This window comes from Astatotilapia calliptera, chromosome 10 (assembly GCF_900246225.1).
Source record: "Astatotilapia calliptera chromosome 10, fAstCal1.2, whole genome shotgun sequence".
In the NCBI taxonomy this organism is placed as follows: Eukaryota; Metazoa; Chordata; class Actinopteri; order Cichliformes; family Cichlidae; genus Astatotilapia; species Astatotilapia calliptera.
In genome coordinates this window covers 16791208-16816015 of record NC_039311.1, presented here as the reverse complement: position 1 = coordinate 16816015, position 24808 = coordinate 16791208, and the positions used below count along the sequence as shown (strand labels likewise).

General features: G+C 37.9%; 1 protein-coding gene across 1 annotated transcript; it reads left to right on the top strand.

Annotated features, from left to right (window-relative positions):
* Positions 1–6367: 6367 nt before the first annotated feature.
* Positions 6368–22441, top strand: ufm1 (ubiquitin-fold modifier 1). The gene is made up of 6 exons (XM_026182536.1): positions 6368–6453; positions 6554–6610; positions 12354–12411; positions 14065–14104; positions 18503–18535; positions 21440–22441. Coding segments are annotated over exons 1-6 (264 nt in total). The 5' UTR covers positions 6368–6451; the 3' UTR covers positions 21514–22441.
* The last annotated feature ends 2367 nt before the right edge of the window (positions 22442–24808 follow it).

The following is a 24808-nucleotide window of genomic DNA, read 5'->3' as shown; positions in this document are numbered from 1 at the left end:
AAAATCTGAAAAACATAATTTTTTTTCTCCCATCAGCTGATTTCCACCGTCTAAATCCACAGCACATGCAGGCAACTAAATTATTCTGTTATGCATTATTAGGTTTTGGTAATTGTGTGCATATGTGTGTCTGTGTGAGAGAGAGAGAAAGAGGCAGAGAGTTATGTTTTGTGATATACATTTGGCCACTCACTTGCATCAGTAATTCATTTTGTTTGCACTCAGTGTACCACCAGGATAATGTCTTGTCTCCTAAAAAGGATCTGGGGAGTGCATTTACGACAGCAAGGTTAAATAGATCTATCAATAACATTAATAGTGGTTAGAGGCTGGGGCAGGGTGGCACATCAGTGTTCTGCACTCTATACAATCAGGTTGTCATGTATGTTACTGTACAGTGTTCTCTTGAGAAACATCCGAATATATATCAGGAAAGCAGCTTTGGTGCTTTGCTCTCTCCCATGTTAACACAGCACAGGCAAATTATTCCCCAGCTCAAATTTAATTACCACTCAGTATGCTGGGGATTATGCAAAGTAAGTAAACATTAAAAGAATGACATTGGGGCTGTCCCCTGAGGTATAGTCGCCGTAGCTGTCACATATAATTATTCATTATTGCTTTTCGCATGAGGGGCAATCTTATCGAACGTGTGTATCTGTATTCATTTCTTTGAATTTCCAATTCCAGTCGTGTAAATTGGTGGATGAGTGGTGTATATGATGTCATTCAGGAACCGAAACAAACAACTAATGTCTTTCGTAGAGCACTGGCTCACTGGGCTCAGGTGTTGCCAGTGTTGCCTTACAGGAAAAAAACCCACACCGCCTCTCCAGTGCCTGCAGAGAAGAACTGCCACACAGGCAGAATGAAAGAGAGGTGGGGTGAAGTGAATAATCTCAGAGTTCTTCATGTTTGAAGCTGGGGTATTTTGTGTTTATTTCAATAACCTAGAATGAGGTTTTTTTTGCCAAGACCCACTGAGCCTGTCAGTGATTAACAGGAAATGAGAATTGTATTACTTTTTTATCCTATTTGGACTGCCTTTGTTTTTTTTTTTCTATTAGTTTTAGATATTTGTGCAACGCAAATCTTAGCTGATGTGTTACCCTCCTGAACTGATGACCCTTTGTCATGCTCAGCCTAAGCTTTGTTCATTTAAAAAAAATTAATACAAAAAAACAGATAAAAGATAAGTCTCCAGTTTTTCTGTTAAAATCAACAGTGAGTGAGGTAAAAAGAATAATAAAATAAAGCATGAGCCTTTCTGATCAGATCAAAATATCTGATGTTTCGTGTTTAGCTTCTGCACTGGCATTGTGCAGCGAGTAGAAATACAACACAGAAAAGCATAACACTGCTGAAACAGGCATAGCACACAACAATCAAACACTTTGGAGCATTACTTGGTGGGTGTTGCAGAGTACTGTGCACAGCAGAATTTCCTATATATAAATAGATAGCTGTGTGAGCCAGAGTTCTTCAGCAGCAACTATAGACACTATTTCATTTACACGTTGCATTACCATTACTCATCTTGCTTTATTTCACCGTGATGTCTATGCCCTTTTCCTAGGGACGTCCAATTATGTCAATATTTCTGCCAATCCAATGAAAATTTATACAAACTGTTAAGCAGTGACCTTTTGGAACTAAACTAATATCTGCTGCATGCATACAGGAATGTGCATTAGGCACATACATTTGGGCATATGTCTACACGCATAAGGAGGAGTATAAATGTAGATAACTGTTATATTTCTGCTGGTAATGCTGGCATTTTCTCCCTCTGTCTATGAGGTTTGCCTTTTTTATGCTTTTTCAGTGGAAGCTACACAATGCACTGAATCCTATTGCTGGGTTATGCATTTTGAACACACCCTCAGACTTTCTGCAAGAAGAAGATGATGGGCAACTGTCATGTTCTTCAAAGCAATATTTCCTCTTTGCCACATTGACAGAGGCACTCCATGAAATGTGTCTTTCTGTATGGAACTCATTCATTATACATTTCTATTTATGATCAAAGAGAATGAGCTCAAGACAGGAACTTCAATGTGACTAGTTCATTAAAACTGCCCTGAATATGCTGAATTAAGTCTCTGTCTCTTTTTGGGGGGGCTGTCAATTACTGAAAACTGCATTCAGTGTATATTCATTATACGTCATCAGTACAAATGTCCTGCACAAAAGATTCTGCAAAAAAACTTGAACTTAAGTGACCAGTATGCTCTGAGTGCCATTTTGCTCTTATTGTATAATCATCTTTGGCCTCATTGAGGGAAGGTTCACTGCAAATCAATACAGAGTTGTTCTGAGTGTCCATTTCTATTCTATGATGACATACTTCAGTGCTGATAGTAGTGGTCTCTTCCACAATGACAATGCCACCATCACAAGAGATCACTGAAATTTTTGAAAAACACAGAATTATAGTCTGTGTTCTTCACAGTCACTGGATCTCAACCAATTTACAAGCCTATGGGAGATGGAAGATTAACATACTACCCATATGGAAAAGATATATATAAATCTTATAAAGTTTTTATCTGTCTTGTATGAAACTTGTATGAAAAGCATACAAGAGTGAAAACACATATAAGATCCCTTGAAAAATTATATAATGAAACTTGTATGTTTTGTATACTCTCTAAAAAAAATATATGAAAGTAATGAGAAAATGGCCACTTTCAAGAGTAAATCATGTAAGCCTTATATGATTTGATTTACTCATGAAAGTGGCCACTTTCATGAGTAAATCATATACAGTGGGGCAAAAAAGTATTTAGTCAGCCACCGATTGTGCAAGTTCCCCGACTTAAAATGATGACAGAGGTCAGTAATTTGCACCAGAGGTACACTTCAACTGTGAGAGACAGAATGTGAAAAAAAAAAAAAAAATCCATGAATCCACATGGTAGGATTTGTAAAGAATTTATTCGTAAATCAGGGTGGAAAATAAGTATTTGGTCAATAACAAAAATACAACTCAATACTTTGTAACATAACCTTTGTTGGCAATAACAGAGGTCAAACGTCTACTATAGGTCTTTACCAGGTTTGCACACACAGTAGCTGGTATTTTGGCCCATTCCTCCATGCAGATCTTCTCGAGAGCAGTGATGTTTTGCTATGGGGTTGAGGTCTGGAGACTGGCTAGGCCACTCCAGGACTTTCAAATGCTTCTTACGGAGCCACTCCTTTGTTGCCCGGGTGGTGTGTTTTGGATCATTGTCATGTTGGAAGACCCAGCCTCGTTTCATCTTCAAAGTTCTCACTGATGGAAGGAGGTTTTGGCTCAAAATCTCACGATACATGGCCCCATTCATTCTGTCCTTAACACGGATCAGTCGTCCTGTCCCCTTGGCAGAAAAACAGCCCCATAGCATGATGTTTCCACCCCCATGCTTCACAGTAGGTATGGTGTTCTTGGGATGCAACTCAGTATTCTGCTTCCTCCAAACACGACGAGTTGAGTTTATACCAAAAAGTTCTACTTTGGTTTCATCTGACCACATGACATTCTCCCAATCCTCTGCTGTATCATCCATGTGCTCTCTGGCAAACTTCAGACGGGCCTGGACATGCACTGGCTTCAGCAGCGGAACACGTCTGGCACTGCGGGATTTGATTCCCTGCCGTTGTAGTGTGTTACTGATGGTGACCTTTGTTACTTTGGTCCCAGCTCTCTGCAGGTCATTCACCAGGTCCCCCCGTGTGGTTCTGGGATCTTTGCTCACCATTCTCATGATCATTTTGACCCCACGGGATGAGATCTTGCGTGGAGCCCCAGCTCGAGGGAGATTATCAGTGGTCTTGTATGTCTTCCATTTTCTGATGATTGCTCCCACAGTTGATTTTTTCACACCAAGCTGCTTGCCTATTGTAGATTCACTCTTCCCAGTCTGGTGCAGGTCTACAATACTTTTCCTGGTGTCCTTCGAAAGCTCTTTGGTCTTGGCCATGGCGGAGTTTGGAGTCTGACTGTTTGAGGCTGTGGACAGGTGTCTTTTATACAGATGATGAGTTCAAACAGGTGCCATTCATACAGGTAACGAGTGGGGGACAGAAAAGCTTCTTACAGAAGACGTTACAGGTCTGTGAGAGCCAGAGATTTTCCTTGTTTGAGGTGACCAAATACTTATTTTCCACCCTGATTTACGAATAAATTCTTTACAAATCCTACCATGTGGATTCATGGATTTTTTTTTCACATTCTGTCTCTCACAGTTGAAGTGTACCTCTGGTGCAAATTACTGACCTCTGTCATCATTTTAAGTGGGGGAACTTGCACAATCGGTGGCTGACTAAATACTTTTTTGCCCCACTGTATGTTTTTACTATTTCTTTTCCATATGGGTAGGCACAGCTCTGCATTATTAAAACACCAAGTTAAGGAAGATCATTTGGAAGAATTGTGTTTTTCCCTCCAGCATAGACTTGTACAAATCAATGCCAAGGAGCTCTGAAGCTATTTTGGCAACTCGTGCTTTATGTGGGGTTTTCCTTTTCGGGTATCCTTGTGTCGTTTCTCATTTCCTCACATGCCACACTCCTCTATATTCCATGATACATTACTATGAAAGTTTTAATCCTTTGTGAGGTTTTTTCTTTTTAGTAAACTTCTTTTTTTCCCTACATTTTCCTGTGAAAATCTCGTCACTGAATCCCAGAGGTGTTTGCCTGAGTGTCTGCACTGGAACGCTGAGTCATTGAGTCTGTTACCATCTTTTTTGCTGGTTATCATTTCACTGCTTACAGTGTATCACCTACTTTTTCTTACTACTGTATCAGTAGTGCCAGGAAAGAGGCTAAGAAAAGAAAAGAAAAGGTTATTTACTGCTAACAACCACCTTTTGCTTTAACCACACTGAAGACACGTTAAGTCACTTCTACCTTTCTTTTAGCATATTTTGCATGTAAAATCAGCTGTAATTGTAGTCTTTGAATGTGGATTTATTTTGTTAGACTCATTAGGAACTTTACTAATTCAGAGCAACAGGTCGGAAAGTGACTTAAGACGAAAGCTGGTTTACATTAGTCCAAAAGTGCTATGTGCTACTATTTTATATTTGTATGTTATTTGACAATAGAAACTCTTATATTATTGGGAATAAAATTCAAAAGTATTATCGGGCTGTATTTTAATGTCACAAAAAGAAGTAGGAAATAAGGTGTAAGCCACATTTACCATACATTGTGTTAGTGGTTCTAACACAAAACATATGTTGAGATTTTGCCATTGTAGTGGGGACATTTTCATGAAAAATAAAAGCAATCCAGAGGTTCTGCTGGAATGCATGAAGATTCTTAGATTCACTCTTACAGCCAAACAGTTCCTGTGCTTTGCTCATAGCTTTTACACTTTAGAGACAGATTTAGTGAAAGCAGCTCTGGCTTTCTGGCAGCTGGCTGCATCGGGACATGAAGCCGTTTTCTTTGTTTGAGGCTCTGCCAAACCAACCACTAGGCGGGCATTATGACAGTGGTGCAGATAAGTAACAGAAGAAAGGGCAGGACTACATATGAAACAATTGAGCAACAGTGTTTTCTGTGGGAGACGGTCGTTCTAACTGGTACAGACTGTTCATAGTTTGGAAAGCTTTTTTCTAATCCACCAAAGCTATATATCAAATTGTTAAAATTAGGGGGAGAAAATCCCCAAAGCACAGTGGGAAGGTGTACAGAGTATGACAAACCTCAGATATCTGTAAATGTTAAATTATATACATGCAACAAACTAATTAAAATTAAAGGTCTATTGATTAACTCTCTATCTACTATATCTCCCCCTATCTATTTTCACAGAAAGAAGCACCACTGGCATGTTCCTGGTGGTTGGTGTCGATTTATCTGTGTCCAGGTTGGGCTTAGGCTGGTGTCTCATCATCCTGTCTTACAGTGACTGAAAATATACAACATACTGCAATATAGATACACAGCATCAGTCAGAACACTGAGCTACCTGTAGGTTCTACTGGCTGCCATTAAAACAAACGTGAAGGAAATCTGGATTTAATAATTTTCTTTTTAATTCTTAAATTCTTCCCAACAACATCATGTCAAGTAGAAAATTTCCAATCTGAATGAGGGTTATGTTTGTTTAACGTCAAGAACCTGGATTGAGTTGAACAACAGTGCTGAAAGATGTCAGTGCGCCTCACAGAAGTAACTGCGTCTTGTTTACAGCCTTTACGGTAAAGGTTAGCTATTTGCTATGAATGCCTGTCCGTTAATAGGACATAAAATGGATTATGTTTTAATAATAATACGCAATTTAACTGAAAAAATTTAGTCATTTATGAAAAAAAACTTACCTAACTATTAAACTTTAAAATAGGTACATTTACTTCTCAAACTTGGCACCAGATGGATGACGTGTACGTGAGGGTCCTTCTGACTTCCGGGTTTGTATAAACAGATATCAAGCGGAGTCGCCTCGCCCATAAAGATGTGAGTTTTTGGACTTTCGTGAAATTTTGACATGGACATATTTCACATGCATTCACGTGTATCCGTCTGTTAACAACAGTAATGGTGTGTTCTTCATTAGGTCTAAAGTAACGTTTAAAATCACCCTGACGTCGGACCCCCGGCTACCATACAAAGTGTGAGTACACTGACAACTCAGCAGTCACCGCTTTAATATGTCAGCCAGCTACATTTTCGACTTTATTTAACGTTTAGTTAACATTTCACGGCTACTGCAGATATTTTGTGTTTGTAGTTTTTTATTAAGCAACGTAACACGTGGGCAATGAGTGAACATCTGCTAGTGCCGATGCTGACACTGTAATCACAGTCGGCTTCCGTTTTCTGTAGTGTGGCTTCACAGCATTTTATGAGGTCTGTTATGAATTAACCTGACCATCTTTACGTCGTGATCAATGGAAATGGCACTCATTAAAGTAATTTGTATAATATATGTGAATCCTGACAAACAGCCAGAGTCATAAAAATATTATTAAATTGATTTTAAACTTTTAACTGTATTTCTATAAGTTTTACAGCGTTTCCTATTAATGACCGCCATTCGTACTACATCAAAGTAGTAAAGTAATAGATAAATGATTAAATGACAGAAAGGTTTCTGGTTTTCCAGTATTTACAATGAGTCTATAGTTTTAAAAATGATCTGAATGAATAAAGACTGAATAAAAGTTGGCTGTTTGGGGCCCCACATTTTAAAATGGCATTGATGTCCCTGCTATATGCAGGATAAAAAGACATCAGAACATGGACAGGACGAGCAGAAACAGGAATCATAGCAGCCAAGGGTAAATGTAAAGCAGACCTTTTAACATTAAGCCCTCAGACAGACTGTTATGGCTGTGGTGTTTGACTTTGCATTGCTTAAAGGCACAGTGTGCTTTTTATAATCCAAGTCTTTGTCATAGTCAAGCACAGGCATGTTTAAAAAAAATAGAATGCTAATTCAGAGTATGAGAAAGTCTTTTTTTAATCTAGAAAAAGTAAGTTTAGTGAATCTATTTTTTTATAGTATTATTAGTATAAGTTTCATAATTTGATGATATTGTTGAATATTCAATAGCTTTTGATACAGAGTTTAACATTTTAAGTGGTATTCTTGAACAAAGTATTCAAATCTAGGTTTTCAATATTTTTTTCTAATACTCTGGTTCTTCTGTTTGAGCAACACTTTGGCATATTAAACAGATCCATTTCCATTTCTGCTTGAACTTCAGGTTTCTGACAAATTACCTGAAATCCTTCATGGATTTTATGCAGAAATCATAGTTGAATCCATTTTTGCCATTTCTGCAGCTGATTTGTGTCATCTTTGTTTGTTTGGGTTTTTTTTTTAGTGCAATATAAAGTGGTAGAATGAACACTAAAAGACCAGAAAAAATCTTGTTCAGGTCTTATTTAAATAGATTATTAAATAGCTTATTATGAATGTATTCCCATGAATGAAACAAGGGAATAAAGTGGAGCTGAATAGCTTTGTAGCACCTTGATCTAATGAGTACTGGTAATTAGATTATTTTTAAATTAGAACATTTTATTTTTAAAGGTAAGCACCGCTTAACAGGGGAAATTTTATAGACTGGAAATTTAAATCTTACATGTAATTTATTTCTAATAATTTTTGAAATGAGATATTGAAGATATAAATAATGTTTTTCTGAATCAATGCTTTCATGAAATAGCTTGCAAAACTAAAAAAGTGTATTAAATTTATGTTATTCAAAGGTTGCATAAAATACCAGGCAGTTTAGTGCAGGGTAAACTGATTATTGTGCAATATTGAGATAGAATTTAGAATGATGCAATGTGTTGGGCTGGTTGCTTCCTGAGTACTGTTACTATGTTACATCAAGGGTAGCAAACATCAATTCATATTTAAGGGGATTCACTTGCTGGATTTTACCTATTACCTATTAGCTTTGTGTCTAGGAGTTAGCAATCAGCCATATAACTAGAGCAGAACATAGAGTAGCAGCACAGGTCATTTGATCAAAGTGTATACACAAAGAAAAATCTACTGGAGCTCACAAACAAATCATTATGTGACTTAATTCTAAGTCATTCTTATCCCCATGCTGCACTCCCCCTGTCGAATCTCACTTTAACCCCTAAATAAAACCATTTTTTTCTACATGAATAAAAAATTTTACATTTTCTTTATTTAACTAAAACTAAAAGTAACTAAAATGTAAGCCATGATTGGTCAACATGTAGTTAATTTAAGCAGTGTGTGCCACCTTACATAAATGATGTCTCACTGTTTTCTCCCTTTTAGATTAACAAAAAGTATAATGGCTTTGTCTTTTACATACTGGATTATGTCATCTGGTTTTGTGTGTATGGGCGTAACATTCCTGCTATCACATTGTCTCAAAGCACTTAAATTGTTGAGCTTTTGACCTTTTATGGACTAATTTGACGTTAGTAGCAAAACAATGTGTGCTAACTTCTTAAAAAACATATACAATCCAAACATCTTAAATCTTAAAATCATGTTCTATGACAATCATTTTTTAAGCAGCACCAAATGACATCCCTATATTTTAACTATATTATTACAAAGCAAAGTTTGAAAGCAAGATTAGAATTTATGTCAATTAAAGATTGTCCTTTCTGGTTGGAAACCCAGCTAAACCCTAGTATTAAGCTGCAAAAAGTTGATTAATATATAAGTTGAATTTTCTTTGATGGTCAATCTAGTGAAAAAATATACAAATAGTGAGGCTAAGAATAAAAAAAAATCCCAAATGTCTTATTTTAAGGTTTCACACAAGGTTTTCAAGAGATGTGCCCTTTGTAGAATTGAGGTGTAAACAAGATGCAGTTGCAGAGTGTTTTGTTTTCATGGTATTTTTGTCACATAATGCATGGTCATAATTTCCAACAAAGGTTCAAATGAGTAGGTTCAAATAATTAGATGTAAAATACTGGAGACTGTTGTTACTTTAACATGTTGACAGAGCGTCTTTTCTTTAATGAGGTCAGAGAAAACCTTGCTGGAGCTAATAATGTTATGGCTTGAGCAGAGGGATGGTGATGATAATGAGGTATCGCATTAGCCCTGTCAGACATTCAAAAAAGGTTACCACTGGCTCTCAGTTAACACAAGGTCATCTTTATAATCTCCCAGGTTTTCACTCTCACAAATAGGCTGAAGATTCAGCTTAAGCTTAGCTTCTTTCTCTTTTTACTGCAGTGCTGAGTACATCAATTGATTTTCACCCTCCTAGAGCTCATCTCCACTGCATCACCTTACTTGGCAATTGCATTTCTGGCCTTGATTTTTTTTTTTTTTAATATTTTTTATTTATTTAAAAAAAAACTCTCACATCTGTTTAAAGAGTCTGGTGGTTTTTGGGTTGCCCTTGGGAGATCTCTGGTCCCCACTGAGCACTGCTCTGCAGAATTCATTTGAGAAGCATCCATCTGACAGTGTTGTATGTGTAACTGTTTATGCACCCTTAAGGACCAGCCCTGGCCAGTATGTTGAGGTGTGAACTTTAACTGGGCCAGTGCAACTCGTGTATTCTTTTCTTTTTAGCCTTTGTGTTGTAGATTTGCTGCTGTTCTTGGGATCATTCTCCTGATGCATGACCCAAGTTGAGCCGAGCTTTAGATGTCAGACAATTGGCCTCACAATTGAGTCTAGAATATTTTTACAAACTAGTTTTACAAAATACGGTTGGTTCAATGACTGCAAGGTGTCCAGGTCCAGTGTCTGCAAACCACCTCTGTACTCAGTTGGTATGAGGTGTTTGTGCTGAAATGCTGTGTTTGGTTTTTGCCTAACGTGGTGCTGTGCATTATGGGCAACATCTCCACTTTGGTCTTAACTAAAGGACATTGTTCCAGAAGGTTTGTGGTATGTTCAGATACCGCTTTGCAAACCTTCGCTGCCATGCTCTTTCTAGAGAGAAGAGCCTCTGTCCTGGCAACCCAAGTCAGTTACTTTTTGTGTACTCGTTTTGTATTTTTTCCACCATATTGTCAGGAATGTTAACATTTAACATGTTAGTTTAGGCCTGTAGAGTCTTAGATGTTGCTCTTATATTTTTGGCAAGTTCTCTGAGCTTCGCATGGTCTGAGTTTGTGGGGATGTCCACTCCTGGGAAGATTGTGGTAGCACACACCTTGTGCTTTTATAGAGCTGCTCACATTTGATAAGTTTTGATTTGTAGCACTTGGTTGCTCTTTACCCTCTTAATTCCTATGCTAGCAGTAAGGATGTAGTTAGTTCTTCACAAGACTACATAGATCTTAGGGGTGGGGGAAAAAATCGATACTGTGTAGTATCATGATATTTTGTTTGCTAATAATGTATCGATACCCGGTTGTTCAGTGATGACGCGACGAATCCTACTTCCGGGTCTAAAGTAGTCTGCGTTTAATATGGCTTTTGTGTTGTTAACATGTTTAATGTTATGTATTTTCTTCTATTTGATCTCAAAAAGCTCCTAAAACAGTCAGTGATCACTGTTGACCTCCCTCTGCTTTTATTACCGCTAATCATTTATTTAAGCTCAGTTTTTAAAACCTTAGGATGTAACTACAGCCCAGCCCATGCAGCAGTATATGAATGACTAACCTCGTATTGTGGATGGATTATCTCAGTTGTTCTCCTGGCTGAAGTTTGGTCCTTTTACAGCATCCTGCCATGCGATTACATTTGTTCCTGACCACCGAGAACACTCACGCTAACTTTTATCGAGTGGAAAAACAGTTAGCTTGTTTATATTATGCTAACATAGCTGTGTCGCTAGCAGTCACGTAGCACATCATTATATACCAGCTAGCCCAACTTCAGTAACCCTACAAACGTCACTGCTGTTTAGTTTTCTGTCTTCATTTATGCTGGAAGTGATAACAGAGCTGTACGTTTGAATTTGTTTCCAAAACCCCGCAGTCAGGACATGCTATATTGTATTTAGATAGAAGCTAGCGAGCTAACTCCCTGCTAACTTCTAACTCCGTTAAATGTCATAAATTCCGTTTTCATGGATGCCTGGGTGTTAAACTCAATTGTTACACCTGGTAGAGCAGAACGCTGATCATTTTATTAAAGATGAAAGACTTTAGACAGTTTTTCAACTCTCAGTAATGCCATAGTGATCATTTGATATATGGACCTGCAACGGAGTTTAGACCCAGACACGGCTAGTGACGTCAGACTGAACAACCGGACAGGGACAGCAGAAATCGATATTTTGTTACAAAAAAGGTTTTTGTGCTCTGACTTCAGAGCATGTTGATCCTTTTTCTGAGCAAGAATCCTGACATTCCTTCACTGTCCAAATGTGTTTTAACTTTTTTTTTGGCAGCAATAAACATGACAGTTTACTTATTTTAATTTAAGACATGTTTTATTTTAATTAAGTTTAAAACTTTTTTATTTAATGTAAAATTATATTTTGTTTTAATTTAATTTCAAATTCTTCAGTTGCTGAAGGGCCTGCATAGTTTTCATAAATTGCTTAGTTCAGAATAGCTATAGTTGTACCAGATGGTTGCATTCAGTTAAGTTGGACTAGACTGTAATACAAACCGTTCAGTTTGTCACCAATATAACTGACTGAAATGAGAGAAAGACTGAGTGGGAGACTTTATCAATATTCATTTTATCTAATATCAAAGTTTACCTTTATGTACAGAATCTGAATATCGCAAAATATTTTTAAAAATTGCAATAATATTGTATCGTGCGTTAAGTATTGTGATAATATCGTATCGTGGGATGTATGGTGATTCCCACCTCTAATAGATCTGTGTAAACCTTCTTCACAAGACTGTAAAATAGTAGGCATTTTATAAAATAAAAATGTTATTTTAGAGCATTTTTAAAATCCCATTTAATATCTCTGTTGCAGACTAAGTGTCCCAGAGAGCACACCATTCACAGCGGTTTTGAAGTTTGCAGCTGAGGAGGTAAGCTGTTTCTCCTTGTTCTTTGTGCAAGACTACGGTGGAATAATTGCATTGCGCAGTAATGCTGTTCAGCTTAATACAGATCTATGGTACATGTGAAAATATATGTCAGCTAATTTAAAAACAGTTTTATATTTGATGGTTTTGACTGTGACATACCCTTGCAACATTTATTCAACATTTATCTATTTATAGTTACAAAATTCTAGTATAAACAATTGTACCTTTTAATAGACTAAAATGAAGTCTTGTTGCAGTAAGTGTTTCAGGCACTGGATGTGTTTTTCAGCCACGTTTTTCAGTCTGACACAACGGGTTCACTTATATTTTAATCAATAGAGCCGTCTGCTGTCACCGAAAGCCTCTCTTTAGCCTTTGAAGTGTATTTTCTTCCCTTTTCTGTGCATAAACACGCAGCAGTACTGCGGCTTAAATCATCCTAATGAATGAGTAAAGCTGCGGCTGCAGATGTGCTCCTTTTCAGTGTGTTGACAGGGTATTAATCTTATTCTGTTACAAACCAGGAAACTAATGAAACATAATTTTCACATTGTGATCCCCAAATTTGCATGCAATGAACATACGTGCTGCTAGAAGTTAATTGACTGTGAGGAGAATACAGTTATGGTTAAGTAGAACGACAAAGATTTCACCATTGATTTCCCACAAAAGTTAGCCTTTGAATTACTTAGCCATGGGAGTAGTTTCCTGGAGTGGCTTCATATTGCTGCCTTGTTCACTTACATTTATTTATTCATCAACACAGATTTTGCTTTTGTGTTAGTAGCTTTATATTTTACATTTTCTTTATTATGGTTCAACTGGCAGAATAAAATGATTTTATTTTCTTTCAGATATAATGTTAAATATTTTATCATAAACCAACCAACCAGGCGGGTGGTTCAAACTCATTTATATGCTATATTTAATCCTTTAGGAGTTTTTTTTTTTTCTTTCTGCCACAAAAACAAAGCTCATCACCTCCCATTTGTCTCTGATCAAACTGTTTCATGTGTGCTGCTTGTGCTACACAAGCCAGTAGTTTGGTGAGCAGCACTTTGCTAACCTTATCTCCCTGGAGACAGACTGCTTCCTCCACCCGTTTGCAGCAAATCCCCACCAGCCCACATCCTCTTCTGCCGAACACTGAAGTAGGACATGTATTGTAACCGTGCTGAGTGATTTTCATCCAGAAATTCAAGCGTGGCTATCTTTCCCACAGGCCCTCTCTAAAGTGTTTATTTGAATGTGTGCGTGTGCTCAGGTGCATTTTTGTGTGAAACCGCAAAACACTTGTGTGTCTGACAAGCGTGAAAGTTGGGAGACAAAGGACAAAAACAAAAGAGTTTTTCATTTTTGCTTGTTTTACTCACTATGGTAGTGAAGACATCGTGTAGTAGCTCTCGCTTCTATTTTGAAATTGTTACCCAATAAAGTCAGAGAACGGCAGCACGCTGACTCAGTAGATGAAGCTGTCTTTCATGGTAGTTTTAGTTTCACACTTTGTCTTCAGGCCAAGTGAAATATGGGAGCAACATGTCCCTGATTATTTAACTAGAATGGATTAGTGCTGCTGAAATGTCAAATGCTAACTTCTGTTGAGAAATTCACTTTTAATGTTAACATTGGTATCTGCTTCAATTTCTCTTCCAGTTTAAAGTGCCGTCAGCAACCAGTGCAATAATAACAAATGGTGAGTACACAGAATTTTATTTATTTATTTATTTATTTGATGTTCCAAGTGAACTCAAGTTATTAGGAACCATTTTATGGTTACAGAGAGTCTCGTGCTTTTACAAGCCAAGTGTTTTGACAGGCAGGTTTGAAGTCAACAAAAAGCTGGAAGGATGTGTGGAAGATGCATCCAAGTGAAGGCGTGCTTGCTGTGGTCTTTGAACTACACAGCGGGTCTGGAAATAAGCTGATGCTTGAAGTACTGTCAAGTCACATATAATGATATATTGATCACCAAAAGCAAGCAAACATAATGTAATGGGAATATCTCATCAAACATACATTTAGACATGTGGTCATGGTCAAGACTGGACCTGCTGAAGTTCAAAATAAGGATCAGAATTTGGGTGCGGGGTGTCTCTGGGTGAAAAAGATTTCTACTAGCTGATAGGAAACCAAAAGTAACTCAAATAATCTCTTGTTAGAACTAGAGATGGCACGATACCACTTTTTTATGTCCGATACCGATATCATAAATTTGGATATCTGCCGATACCGATATGAATCCGATATAGTGTTTTTTAATCAACAAAACTGTTTTTTAAATATCTTGCTGCATTTTGTATAAGTTCATACTCAAGTTTAAAACAACAACTACACTAAAGCTATTCTGTTATACCTGTATGCAAAAAAAAAAATTTCATAGTTCAGCAATACTGATCAATCTAATAAACTTAAACCTACACCATCCTCCCTATTCTGGTATTTTAAAGAGTACTTAGCATAAATATTAAGCAACCTAACTAATAGGGTTCCAACTCCCAGCAACAACAAAAATAAATAAATAAAAAATAGGGAACCACCCCTCACGCTCCACCTCATGATGCTTAATCGACGTAATCAACCTTAATTTGATGCAGTGTGAAAAAAAATGCACAGAAATCAATTATTTTTCAAGAAATATTAAATAGATTCAACATCTTTCTTCAACAAAATTGCAGACTGCACAGATGGTACCTTCCCAAAGGAAAAAGTACTATAGCTTACTAGGGTATATATTAGACTTAATAGTTACTATATACAGTAATTGACTTCTATTCATTTTACATCAAATTAAAACTTTGGGTGTCAGATAATTATTTATTAAAAGCTTGACATTTTAAATGAGAATAAGAAAGAAAAGTATGTCTTTGTGCCCCCTTTTCCCAGTTAATGCCCTATCGGCCCCCCTGGCTAAACTTTGCTAGATCCGCCCCTGCACAGTTACCAGCCGTCAGCTACGTAGAAAAAGATCCTCGAGTAGAAAGTAATATTAAATAAATTCTAACAACAGCTGATCAAGCTTAAACGTGCTTCTGTTGTTCAGCCGCTGGTTTCCTCTTTCTGGTGCAAAGTGGGCCAAAAGCAAACTAGAGACACGGACTCGCGACAGAAAAGCCGATCAGCTGATCGTTAAGCAGTTTCATGATTGAAGTAGGCAGTCGCTTGTTAAGCTTAACGCAGGAATGCTTTACAAACATTCAGAGATGGACTTACACACTTGCTTTACTTCTCTCGGGATAACTTTGTCGGAGATGAAATGCCGGGTTGCTAGCGAAGCTCCAAATGCTATCCAGACCACCGACAGGTCCCGCATGCCACAGCCGCTCTATCACGTGATGCATACTGCTCCGACGTGCTAACGTTCTGAGGTGAGTTACGGCGTTTTGCAAGTTTTGTGAGGTGCTTTCGTGATATTTAATGGATCGGATTACATTTTTTTATTTTTCTCCGATATCCGATCCAGTAATTTAGGTCAGTATCGGACCGATACCGATACGTAATATCGGATCGGTCCATCTCTAGTTAGAACCAAGATGTGCAGAAGAGCATCTCTGAAAGTGTGACAAGTTGATCCTTAAGAGGAGCAGAAGACAACACTGGGTGTTACTCCTACCAGCTGTGGAAAAAAAAAAAGCTGAGCAGTTCACACAAGCTCAACAAAATTGTACGGACGAATGACACCTGATCTTCCAATTTTGGATTTCTGCTGCAATGTTAAATTGATGCAGTCAGCAGTTGGTATAAACATTACTGATGCTTCCTGCCTCATATCAAAGGTTCAGGCTAGTGGTGGTGATGGTGTGGGGCATAATTTCTTGGCACGCTTTGGGCCCTTTAAATTGTTTAAATGCCACAGCTTACCAGAGTAATTGTTGCTGATCACACCCTCCCTTTTGTGACAGCAGTGTATAAATCTTCTTGCTTAAAACAGGAGAACACAGCAAATAAAACTGAACGTCAACCTGGTACCAGTAAGGAGTAACTAATAAAGTAGCTGAGTGTTTAAGTAAAAATAATTTGAGATATATTCAATAAATAAAAACAATGTTCTGTCAGTATTTTGACTATTTTTAAGCCAAGACAGATCCGTATAAAATATTTCCTAAACTTTGCATTGTTGTAATAGTTTTTCACCGACTGTATTTCTTATGACAGTAAATGGGAGGTGTCTGTAATTTCACGAGCACCTTATAAAAAAGGTTGAATTTAAGTCCACTTTCTGAGGTTTTCATTGCTAAATTAATCTTCGTTTTACTTGGTACTTTTAAAGCATATCAGTTTTAGGCCATCAGGACTCAGTAACACTGAATCCTGCATCCTCCACTAGCAGAAGTTTTGCATAGCTTCTCCCAGTTTGTGTTAAGACCCTTTGTGTGATCTGTATAAAGTAAATCAGTCTAAAGCTTCACCTTAGAGGGGATTCATCTAATTAGTGTGTGTATAAAACAGAAATAGAGTTCAAAGTTGTAAATTAGTGCAATTAAAATTTTTTATTTTTACTTCCATATTTAGGTGAAACGTGATTATTTTTTTTAGCACTTCAGTTTACCAAAATAGGCAAGCATTCAGTAGGTAAGTAAATATATAAATTATATTAAAACAAGAAGTCATTAGAAGTGAAATGAAAATCAGCCTTTTTTATTTAAACAATGATTTTATTTTTTGCACAATTATACACAGAGAAACTGTTCAATCAAATAAACCCCTGCACCAATAGAGAAAACACCCGCATTTTTATTTTATTTGAATATTAACATACTAGTAATTCAAGTAGTGATTACTGAAAACTATTTCTTAATTTATTCTTAGATCTTTTTTGAACGTTTAAACTTGTTTCAACCTTAAGAAACAACGTTTCATTTCATTTATTTCATTTATTTATTTATTTCACACTTTGTCAACAGTTTCCACAGTTAGTTCTTTCAAACAAACCAACTACACTTTCTGTCAGTAAAGCACTGCAACCACGTGTGAAGAATACGAAAGAAAAGAAAACGTTCAACTTTTTTTTTTTTGAAAACTAGGTCACATTAAAATCCAACATCAGTTCCTCGAATTCAGTGAAGTCATGCTACAAACATGGTTCTATAACTACAGGAAAAAAGTTTAAAATTACATACAAGTATGATTTCAAATTCAGAACCATTAGCCTGACTCCGGAAAACAGATTTGCTGGATGAACGAGAAAAGTACAACACTAAGCTATTTTTAATGTCTTTTCATGTTCAAGTATTCATGACAAACCAGTTGCACACGTTTCTGTGCCACTTACCTTTGTATTTATTTTGACAGTGAGCAGTTTGTCCACAGAGTGTGAGTAGGACAAGTAAAATGCATGCTTGGATAAATGTTTGTGCTGCTGTCATTTCAGCCAACTCTCAAAGACAAGAAAAGATATGAAAAGTATCAATAAAATACATTTTCTGGTAAAATATTGAACCTCTGCAAGTACTTTCTCGGGCATGCAATAAGTTGTTAGGTCAACAGATTCTTTTCTAAAAGGCAGAACACATACCGAACAGATGGATGTCTGAAATAATCTGAGCCTAAATTTTCAGCTGGATTCCTCCAGTTACACAACACGTTATTGATCTTATAGCCACACTCTTAGAAATTACCAGAGCAAATGACACTAAATTGCCTTGATGGGTGTTAGGAGAAAAATTGTTGGCTTTTTCATTGTACTCCAGCAATCGAAGAGCAGATTGCTGGCAACGTCGTTTTCTTCTGCTCTGTTCTGACAGGGTTAGACTAGTGAACTTAATTGTATTTTAAATCACAGGAAGATTACTTTCTTGGGGACATATTGTGTTGACAGATAACATAAAGATAAGGTTTGTGTTAAAATGACTGAAGTGATGATACGTTCAAAGATAAGTTTTAAATTTATCAAAAGAAAAATGGCTCGTCTGTCATTGTTCCAGATAGATCTCTTTGCTATCAGTTGTGCTGCTGAGTGAACTGTTATTACAAATGAAGCAGTTATTGAATACATTTTATTTCTTATTTCTTTGCTTGTCTTTTGGATAACAGTTTTTTTCTTGTATTTTCTGCATTTTGTGTTTACATTCTCATTTTAATGTTTGCTTTGCAGATGGAATAGGAATCAACCCGGCTCAGACTGCAGGTGAGTTCTTGTGTTCTTATGTATGTTTTTCTTTTTTCTTTTCTTTTTTTAAGTATTAGAAATACTTTGATCCTCAAGGTGATTTAAGGTCACATGTTCTCCATCTGTTGTATTAATATGCAAATGACCTCTGGGCTTTCTTTTAAGCTTGTTGACACTTGTCAGACTGCTTTTGTCAAATCATAAATAGCCTAAGCAATTAATACAGTTCTTGAACAAAGTATGAATCATTATGCTTTATATCTCGGACGTGTTCAAATCTCAGTGACATTGGCCTGAAGGTCAGCGGTCGTTTTCTGAAAACCTTGCAAATGCAATAACTTGAGAACAAGGCAAGATAGGATTTTGAAATTGAAACCATAGGTGCATCTACTGGGAGCCTGGGGGCTACCACTGGTCACCACCAGTATTTCTGCTAATACTCAATGGGATGTAACTGTGCATGGTTCCAGAAAGAGAGCAAGAATATACAGTAAGAATTACCTTGTATTTTCTTGCTCACTTTGTGATCAGTCATTTCTAATTAAATTTGGGTCATTTAAGTCTGTTTTTACATATTAATAAATAAAATTAACTGTTTTCTTGCCTTGTTCTCAAGTTATTGCAAACTATTATGCACCTGAATCTAACATGACAATGAGAGTCCCATCACAAATCTGCGCTACCTTAGAATATGAGTACAATAGTTGCATATAGAGCACATTAAGTGTTTAACTTTATTAGCTACAGCATCATCAAATATACATCCAACAGACACTTTGTTAGGTTTAACTGTTTATCTGTCCAATAATGCAAATCTCTGATCAACCAATTACATGGCAGCAGCTCAGTGCTTATAGGGATGTAGACATGATCAAGACAAACTGCTGAGCAAACATCAGGAACAGGAAAAGAAAAGTGATTTAGGTGACTTTGGGGCATGGTTGTTGGTCCCAGAAGGGGCTGATCTGAGTATTTCAGTAACTGCTGATTACTGAGATTTTCCTACACAGCCTAGGGATTACTGAGAATGGTCTGAAAGGGAGAAGAAATGCTTTGAGTATCACTTGATATTTCACGTGTGGGTGAAAATGCTTTGTTGATGCCGGAGGTCAGAGGAGAATGGCCAGACTGCTTTGAGCAGATAAGAAGTCGACAGTATCTCAAGTAAAGGTTTGTTACAACCAAGGTATGTAGAAAAGCATTGCCTGGTGTGAGTCTTGATTTCTGCTGCAGTATTCGGATGGCCGGGTAAGAATGTATCATAAATATGAAAGTATGGATCCACACTGCATATTTTCAGTGGTTCAAGCTGGTGTTGGTGGGGAGATATTTTCCTGGGACACTTTGGAGCTGTTAGTATCAACTGAGCATTGCTTATTGAGCATTGCTGATCTCTTTATGAGCACAGTGTATTGTTCTTCTGATGGCTGCTTCCAGCAGGAAGGGGGCAGGGATAGCTCAGTAGGTAGAGTGGTGGCCCCATGATCGGAAGGTCGGGGGTTCAACTCCACTGAACGGCTACCCTGAGGTACCCCTGACCAAGGTACCATCCCTACACACTGCTCTCCGGGCGCTGCACTGGTGGCTGCCCACTGCTTCACTGGGTGAATGGGTTAAATGCCGAGGAACTATTTCCCTATGGGGACTAACATGCACACTTTACAGGATAACACGTCATGTCAAAGCTCCAATCCTCTCAGCTGGTTTCTTGAACATTCGAATGAGTAGACTGTTCTTAAATGGCCTCATCAGTCACCAAATCTAAATCCAATAGAGTATATTTGGGATGTGATGGAATGGGAGAGTTATGAACCAACCAATCTGCAACAATTGTCTGATAGCATCATGTCAAGGTGGACCAAAATTTTCTAGGGAATGTTTTTTGCACCTTGTTAAATCTATGACTTGGAAGAATTAAGACAGCTCTGCAGGCAAAAGAGAGTGCAGCCTGATATTAATGTTCTCTGTCTAACTGATCTGAGTCTACTGCAGCCACCTGAACAATCTTCCATTTGTTTGGTAGCTGAAATTTGTTTTTAATGAGGTTGTCTTTGATTTACTTAAAAAAAAAAAATAGTGTTGATTGGTTTTGGCTCTTACAAGTTAGATGTGAATTTGGGAGGGCAGAGATGTCACAGTGCTACCTTGATAAGCAAGTATTGAAAATCTTACTAATCATTCAGCCAGTCTCTTTACAAAGAATTGCAGGACTTCATCACCACTGGTCATACTCGGAGATCTTGTCACATTTATATTATATGTTGAATGTGATCAGAACTGTAGAAGTTTGGCCTACTTCTCCTTATGCATTGGGTCTCTTCTGCTGAGGAAGGACATTGGTGGGCATTCAGCTTTTTATCTGAATTACACTCATGCGCTGTGCTGCCAAGAATAGCAGCAGTTCAGAAACCTCTGTCCGATTGGCTTTTTTTCACCCACTGCAGCCACTCCACCTCCTGTTTACAGGACTGAGATGGTGGAAATCAATCTGTCAAGTTCTTTTTTTTCCCGACATGCTTTCTAAGGTTAAAATCACACTTCTTTTGGAAAATGGCAAAGGTGCACATATGCCAATAAGAACTGCTTAAAATGCATGCTCTTGTTAACATCCATTTCTTTCTTTTTTTAATAATTGGTTTATGTAGGCTGACTGAAGAGCTGAAAATTAGGCACTAGGATTTTTTTCATCTGTCAGTTTAGTGATCGTTCCAGCTCGAAGCGTCTGTGTGAAGACTGAATCTGTGTGCAAGTTGTAATCGAATCCAAGACTTTGAGTCAGAGATTGCATGCTTTTTTGTCAAGTTTCTCTCCCAGCTGGTGAGTTGACATGTTGTTGGCAGCTTTGGTGACAATAAAACCCCTTATTAAAGCACACTGATTATGAACCATGATCTTTATATAGTGCTCTGCCTTGTGTTGCAGGGAATGTGTTTCTGAAGCACGGCTCAGAGCTTCGCCTCATTCCAAGAGACAGAGTGGGAGGACAAGGAGACTGATGCTGCTTTTCCTCGTCGACATCGGCATAATGACTCACGCGGCAGATTCATGTAACGCTCGAGACCCAGGAAACACCTCAGCGTGTGTCATTTTTATTTTCTGGCCCACCACTGACAGTGACTCACATGAGAGTATATTTAAACACATTGATGACGTGCGCATGTTCCCTGTGTTCAAAAGTTTGGAGTAACATCAGGAGAGAGTAAGAGAGTAATGAATTCACACAACACAGCATCTACATCCCAGGAAAGATCAGCAAACAACTGAGTCAGCTGACTTTTGTATCTTTGTAAATGACAATAAAGAATCCATATGACCAACAGCACATGCTCAGTGCAGCGTTACTTTTGTTCGTACTGGAATTGGTAATAATATCTACAAAGGATGCTGTTAAGTGCTTCATTAAGCGACTGGTGACTTTATCTGTGCTAATCAGGCACCTTGTGTCAGAGCAGTGTTCTTCAAACAGATGCTGCAGTTGTCCTGGGGACCAGATTTGTCTTTGAGTCGATCCAACACAGCTTCTGATTAAAGCATGAAACTGTTAAATCAATCTGTTCAAACATATGGCTCTTTGCTGCCCTCTCTCAGGTTACATTCGAGCATCAAATGCACTCATCCCCCCACTTGAAATCACACACTGCGCACCTACACACAATAAATATAGAAAATCTCCACTGAATAATGCTGCCTGATTATGAACTGATAAAGCAGGTGTTGATAAAACAAGCCAAGCGTCCAAAGAGCTTAGATTAAAATTGGCATCGAGATGTGTCTGAGTAGCTATCAATAAGATTCATCAGCCACTGGTAACACGGATTTTCATCTTGGAAATAAATGTCACGTGTTTGCAGTCGTTTGTCATGTGGCTTCTCTTTTTGACAGTGTCGCAGTTTGATAAACAAGTAAACAGAAATTGTGTCTTAATATCAAGCCTCCTTGATTATTTCCACCCAAAACAACATGACTAACAGACCAGTCCGTGTTTTTTTCCTTTATGAAATGTGCTTTATTAACTGATTAATGCAAAGAAGCAGCTGACTATCCTCTCCGCATTAATCATTTTCATTTGAGAAGGTCTGCATCATTTGTTTCTGAATTGGTTCAGTTTCTCAACCCCCCAAAAAGAAATACAATTCACACTTTGTAAAGAAAAATAGACTGGGGTGAATAATTGAGTGTGCATGGTGTAATACACAAGAGAAAGCTTACGGTTGTGTCTCACCATTTGTTAGGATGCAGGCTGGGATGGGGGGGAGGAGTATGAGGGCCATCGCAAATGGATTTGCTTTTCTGTTTTAATCAAAATCACTGCTGGGCACAGCAGAAATTTGCTTCTTAAATTGGAGTCGACCGCAGAGTGCCCTGAATGCAGCAGATGTTATCTCCCAGCGTTGCAATGTTGGTGGTTGAAAATTGCTTAATTGCTGCAGATATTTCTCATACATGTGTTCCTGAAGGGGTAAAAAAAAAAGTACATTTTTTTGTACTTTTTAAACGGGTGAATAGTCTTTAGGCCAAGATCAATACATGATCATTTTGCATGCTGACTAAACCGAATAAGATGAAACTTAAAGAAAAAAAGAAAAGAAAAAAGGTAAGAGATCAGCTCATTTCACACCTGAATTTGTGCTCTTTAAAGCATGAAATTAAAATTTCACAGTTAAACAGAATGGATGCTCTGGTTTAATATTTCTGAGAAGCAAAAAAAGTCTCGTAATCGCATTAATTGAGCTCCATGTCCCGAGTCAGCTGCAGGCTGAACTGTGCCCCAAAGTCAAACCTAACTTAAGAGGCACTGATGCACTGTGGGTATCGTACTTGGGCAAAAGAAGTCTATTACAAACTTGTTCTATAGGTTTTCTGGGTTATTTATCAAATGCGAGCAAGCAAACAATAGAACAAAAAAAAAATAGTTTGTCCTGTGGGTTCTATTACTCTGGAAAAAATAGGCCCCTCATGCATGCTGGTCCTTTAACAGGCTCTATGAAATATGAGAGCCTCCTGGTGTTTCTCTGCTCTTTTAAAATAATGCAGTTAGTAAAATAATCGAAACGAGGAGATAAACTAAATAACAGGGTTTGGATATTTTAAACTAAATTTAAAATATACAGCTCTCTGATGAGTTCTGCTTTTTAATCAACAAACTAAATAGCTCCTACCACCACTGTAGCTGGCTTCAGCAGGTCCATTGTAGAGACGAGACAATCAAAAGGCAGTTCATACAGTTCGGTCTGTTGCCTCTGCTGTGGAATATAAAGACTCAGGGGAGACACTTTAGTGGGTGTCAAATTGGGATGTCTTTAGCCAAACTCCTAGAAAACTCACTCTTTGAATTTTCCAAATTCATTTAGATTTCAAATCAAGACATTTTTTTTAAAAAAAGGGTGCAGGTACAGGATAACACATCAAATTTGATAAATGCTTTAAAAGCTGCAGAATTCTCCATTTAAGATTTTCTCTTTGCAATTTTAAAGCCATGGCTCTGTCTTAAATAGCCACTGGTTTAGCTCACTGTAAACAGTTAGGCCACTGAAATGATAACAGAGAATACTGAGTTTTTGATAACAGCATTTGTGGTGTACAGTTGTATTTAAAAGATGTGAGAGACTGTGATTGTTGATGTATGAGGAGGTAACAGTTCATTTGCAAACCACTGATATTAAGATTATTAACACTCACAAAGATTGGACATGTCCCAGTGATTGATTGATTTGTCTTGAACCGAGTTAGGAAACAGTTTGAGGTCTCCAGCTGTATTTTTAGTCTCTTGATATAAAGATGACAGACATAAAGAGACAAACGGGGAACCGGGAGCTGACACGGGCTGACAGCGTAGTGCTGACTGGTCTCAGCGGCTGTGCCTGATACTGTGTCTGTGTCTGCGTGATGGCGAAAAGCCCATTTGCTATGAAATGGGTTTTCCCCATGCACTGGTCTGCTGCCCTCTTTCCCCCAATCGTTTGCGCTCAACCTGCTTCATAAATGACATGTTGAGTGTGCAGCCACCGAGTAAAGGCGGCCAATCTAAAATGAGATCTGGTGATCTTTCAATTCTCCGTGCAGACAAGATCATCACTGTGGCCACAGGTCAGTGAGCCAGATAAAGAAATCAGGAGCCAGGGAATGGAAAGAGATTCTCTCCGTCATCCCGTCCAGCTAATTTTCACCCCCATTCCCACACATCAGTCTCTAAAACATGTGGATATACAGCTCAGTCTGCAAACCGTGTAGTTCTAGTTTAGTCCCAGCTGAACTAGAACCTCAATCACAAAGTCCACACCCCCTGGGAAA

What these genes read in the sequence shown, in the direction of transcription:
- ufm1 (XM_026182536.1), top strand. An exon ending in CCCCGGCTACCATACAAAGT is followed by an intron (nt 6,611 to 12,353) that starts GTGAGTACACTG and finishes TCTCTGTTGCAG; the next exon opens with ACTAAGTGTCCCAGAGAGCA. An exon ending in CAACCCGGCTCAGACTGCAG is followed by an intron (nt 18,536 to 21,439) that starts GTGAGTTCTTGT and finishes CTTGTGTTGCAG; the next exon opens with GGAATGTGTTTCTGAAGCAC.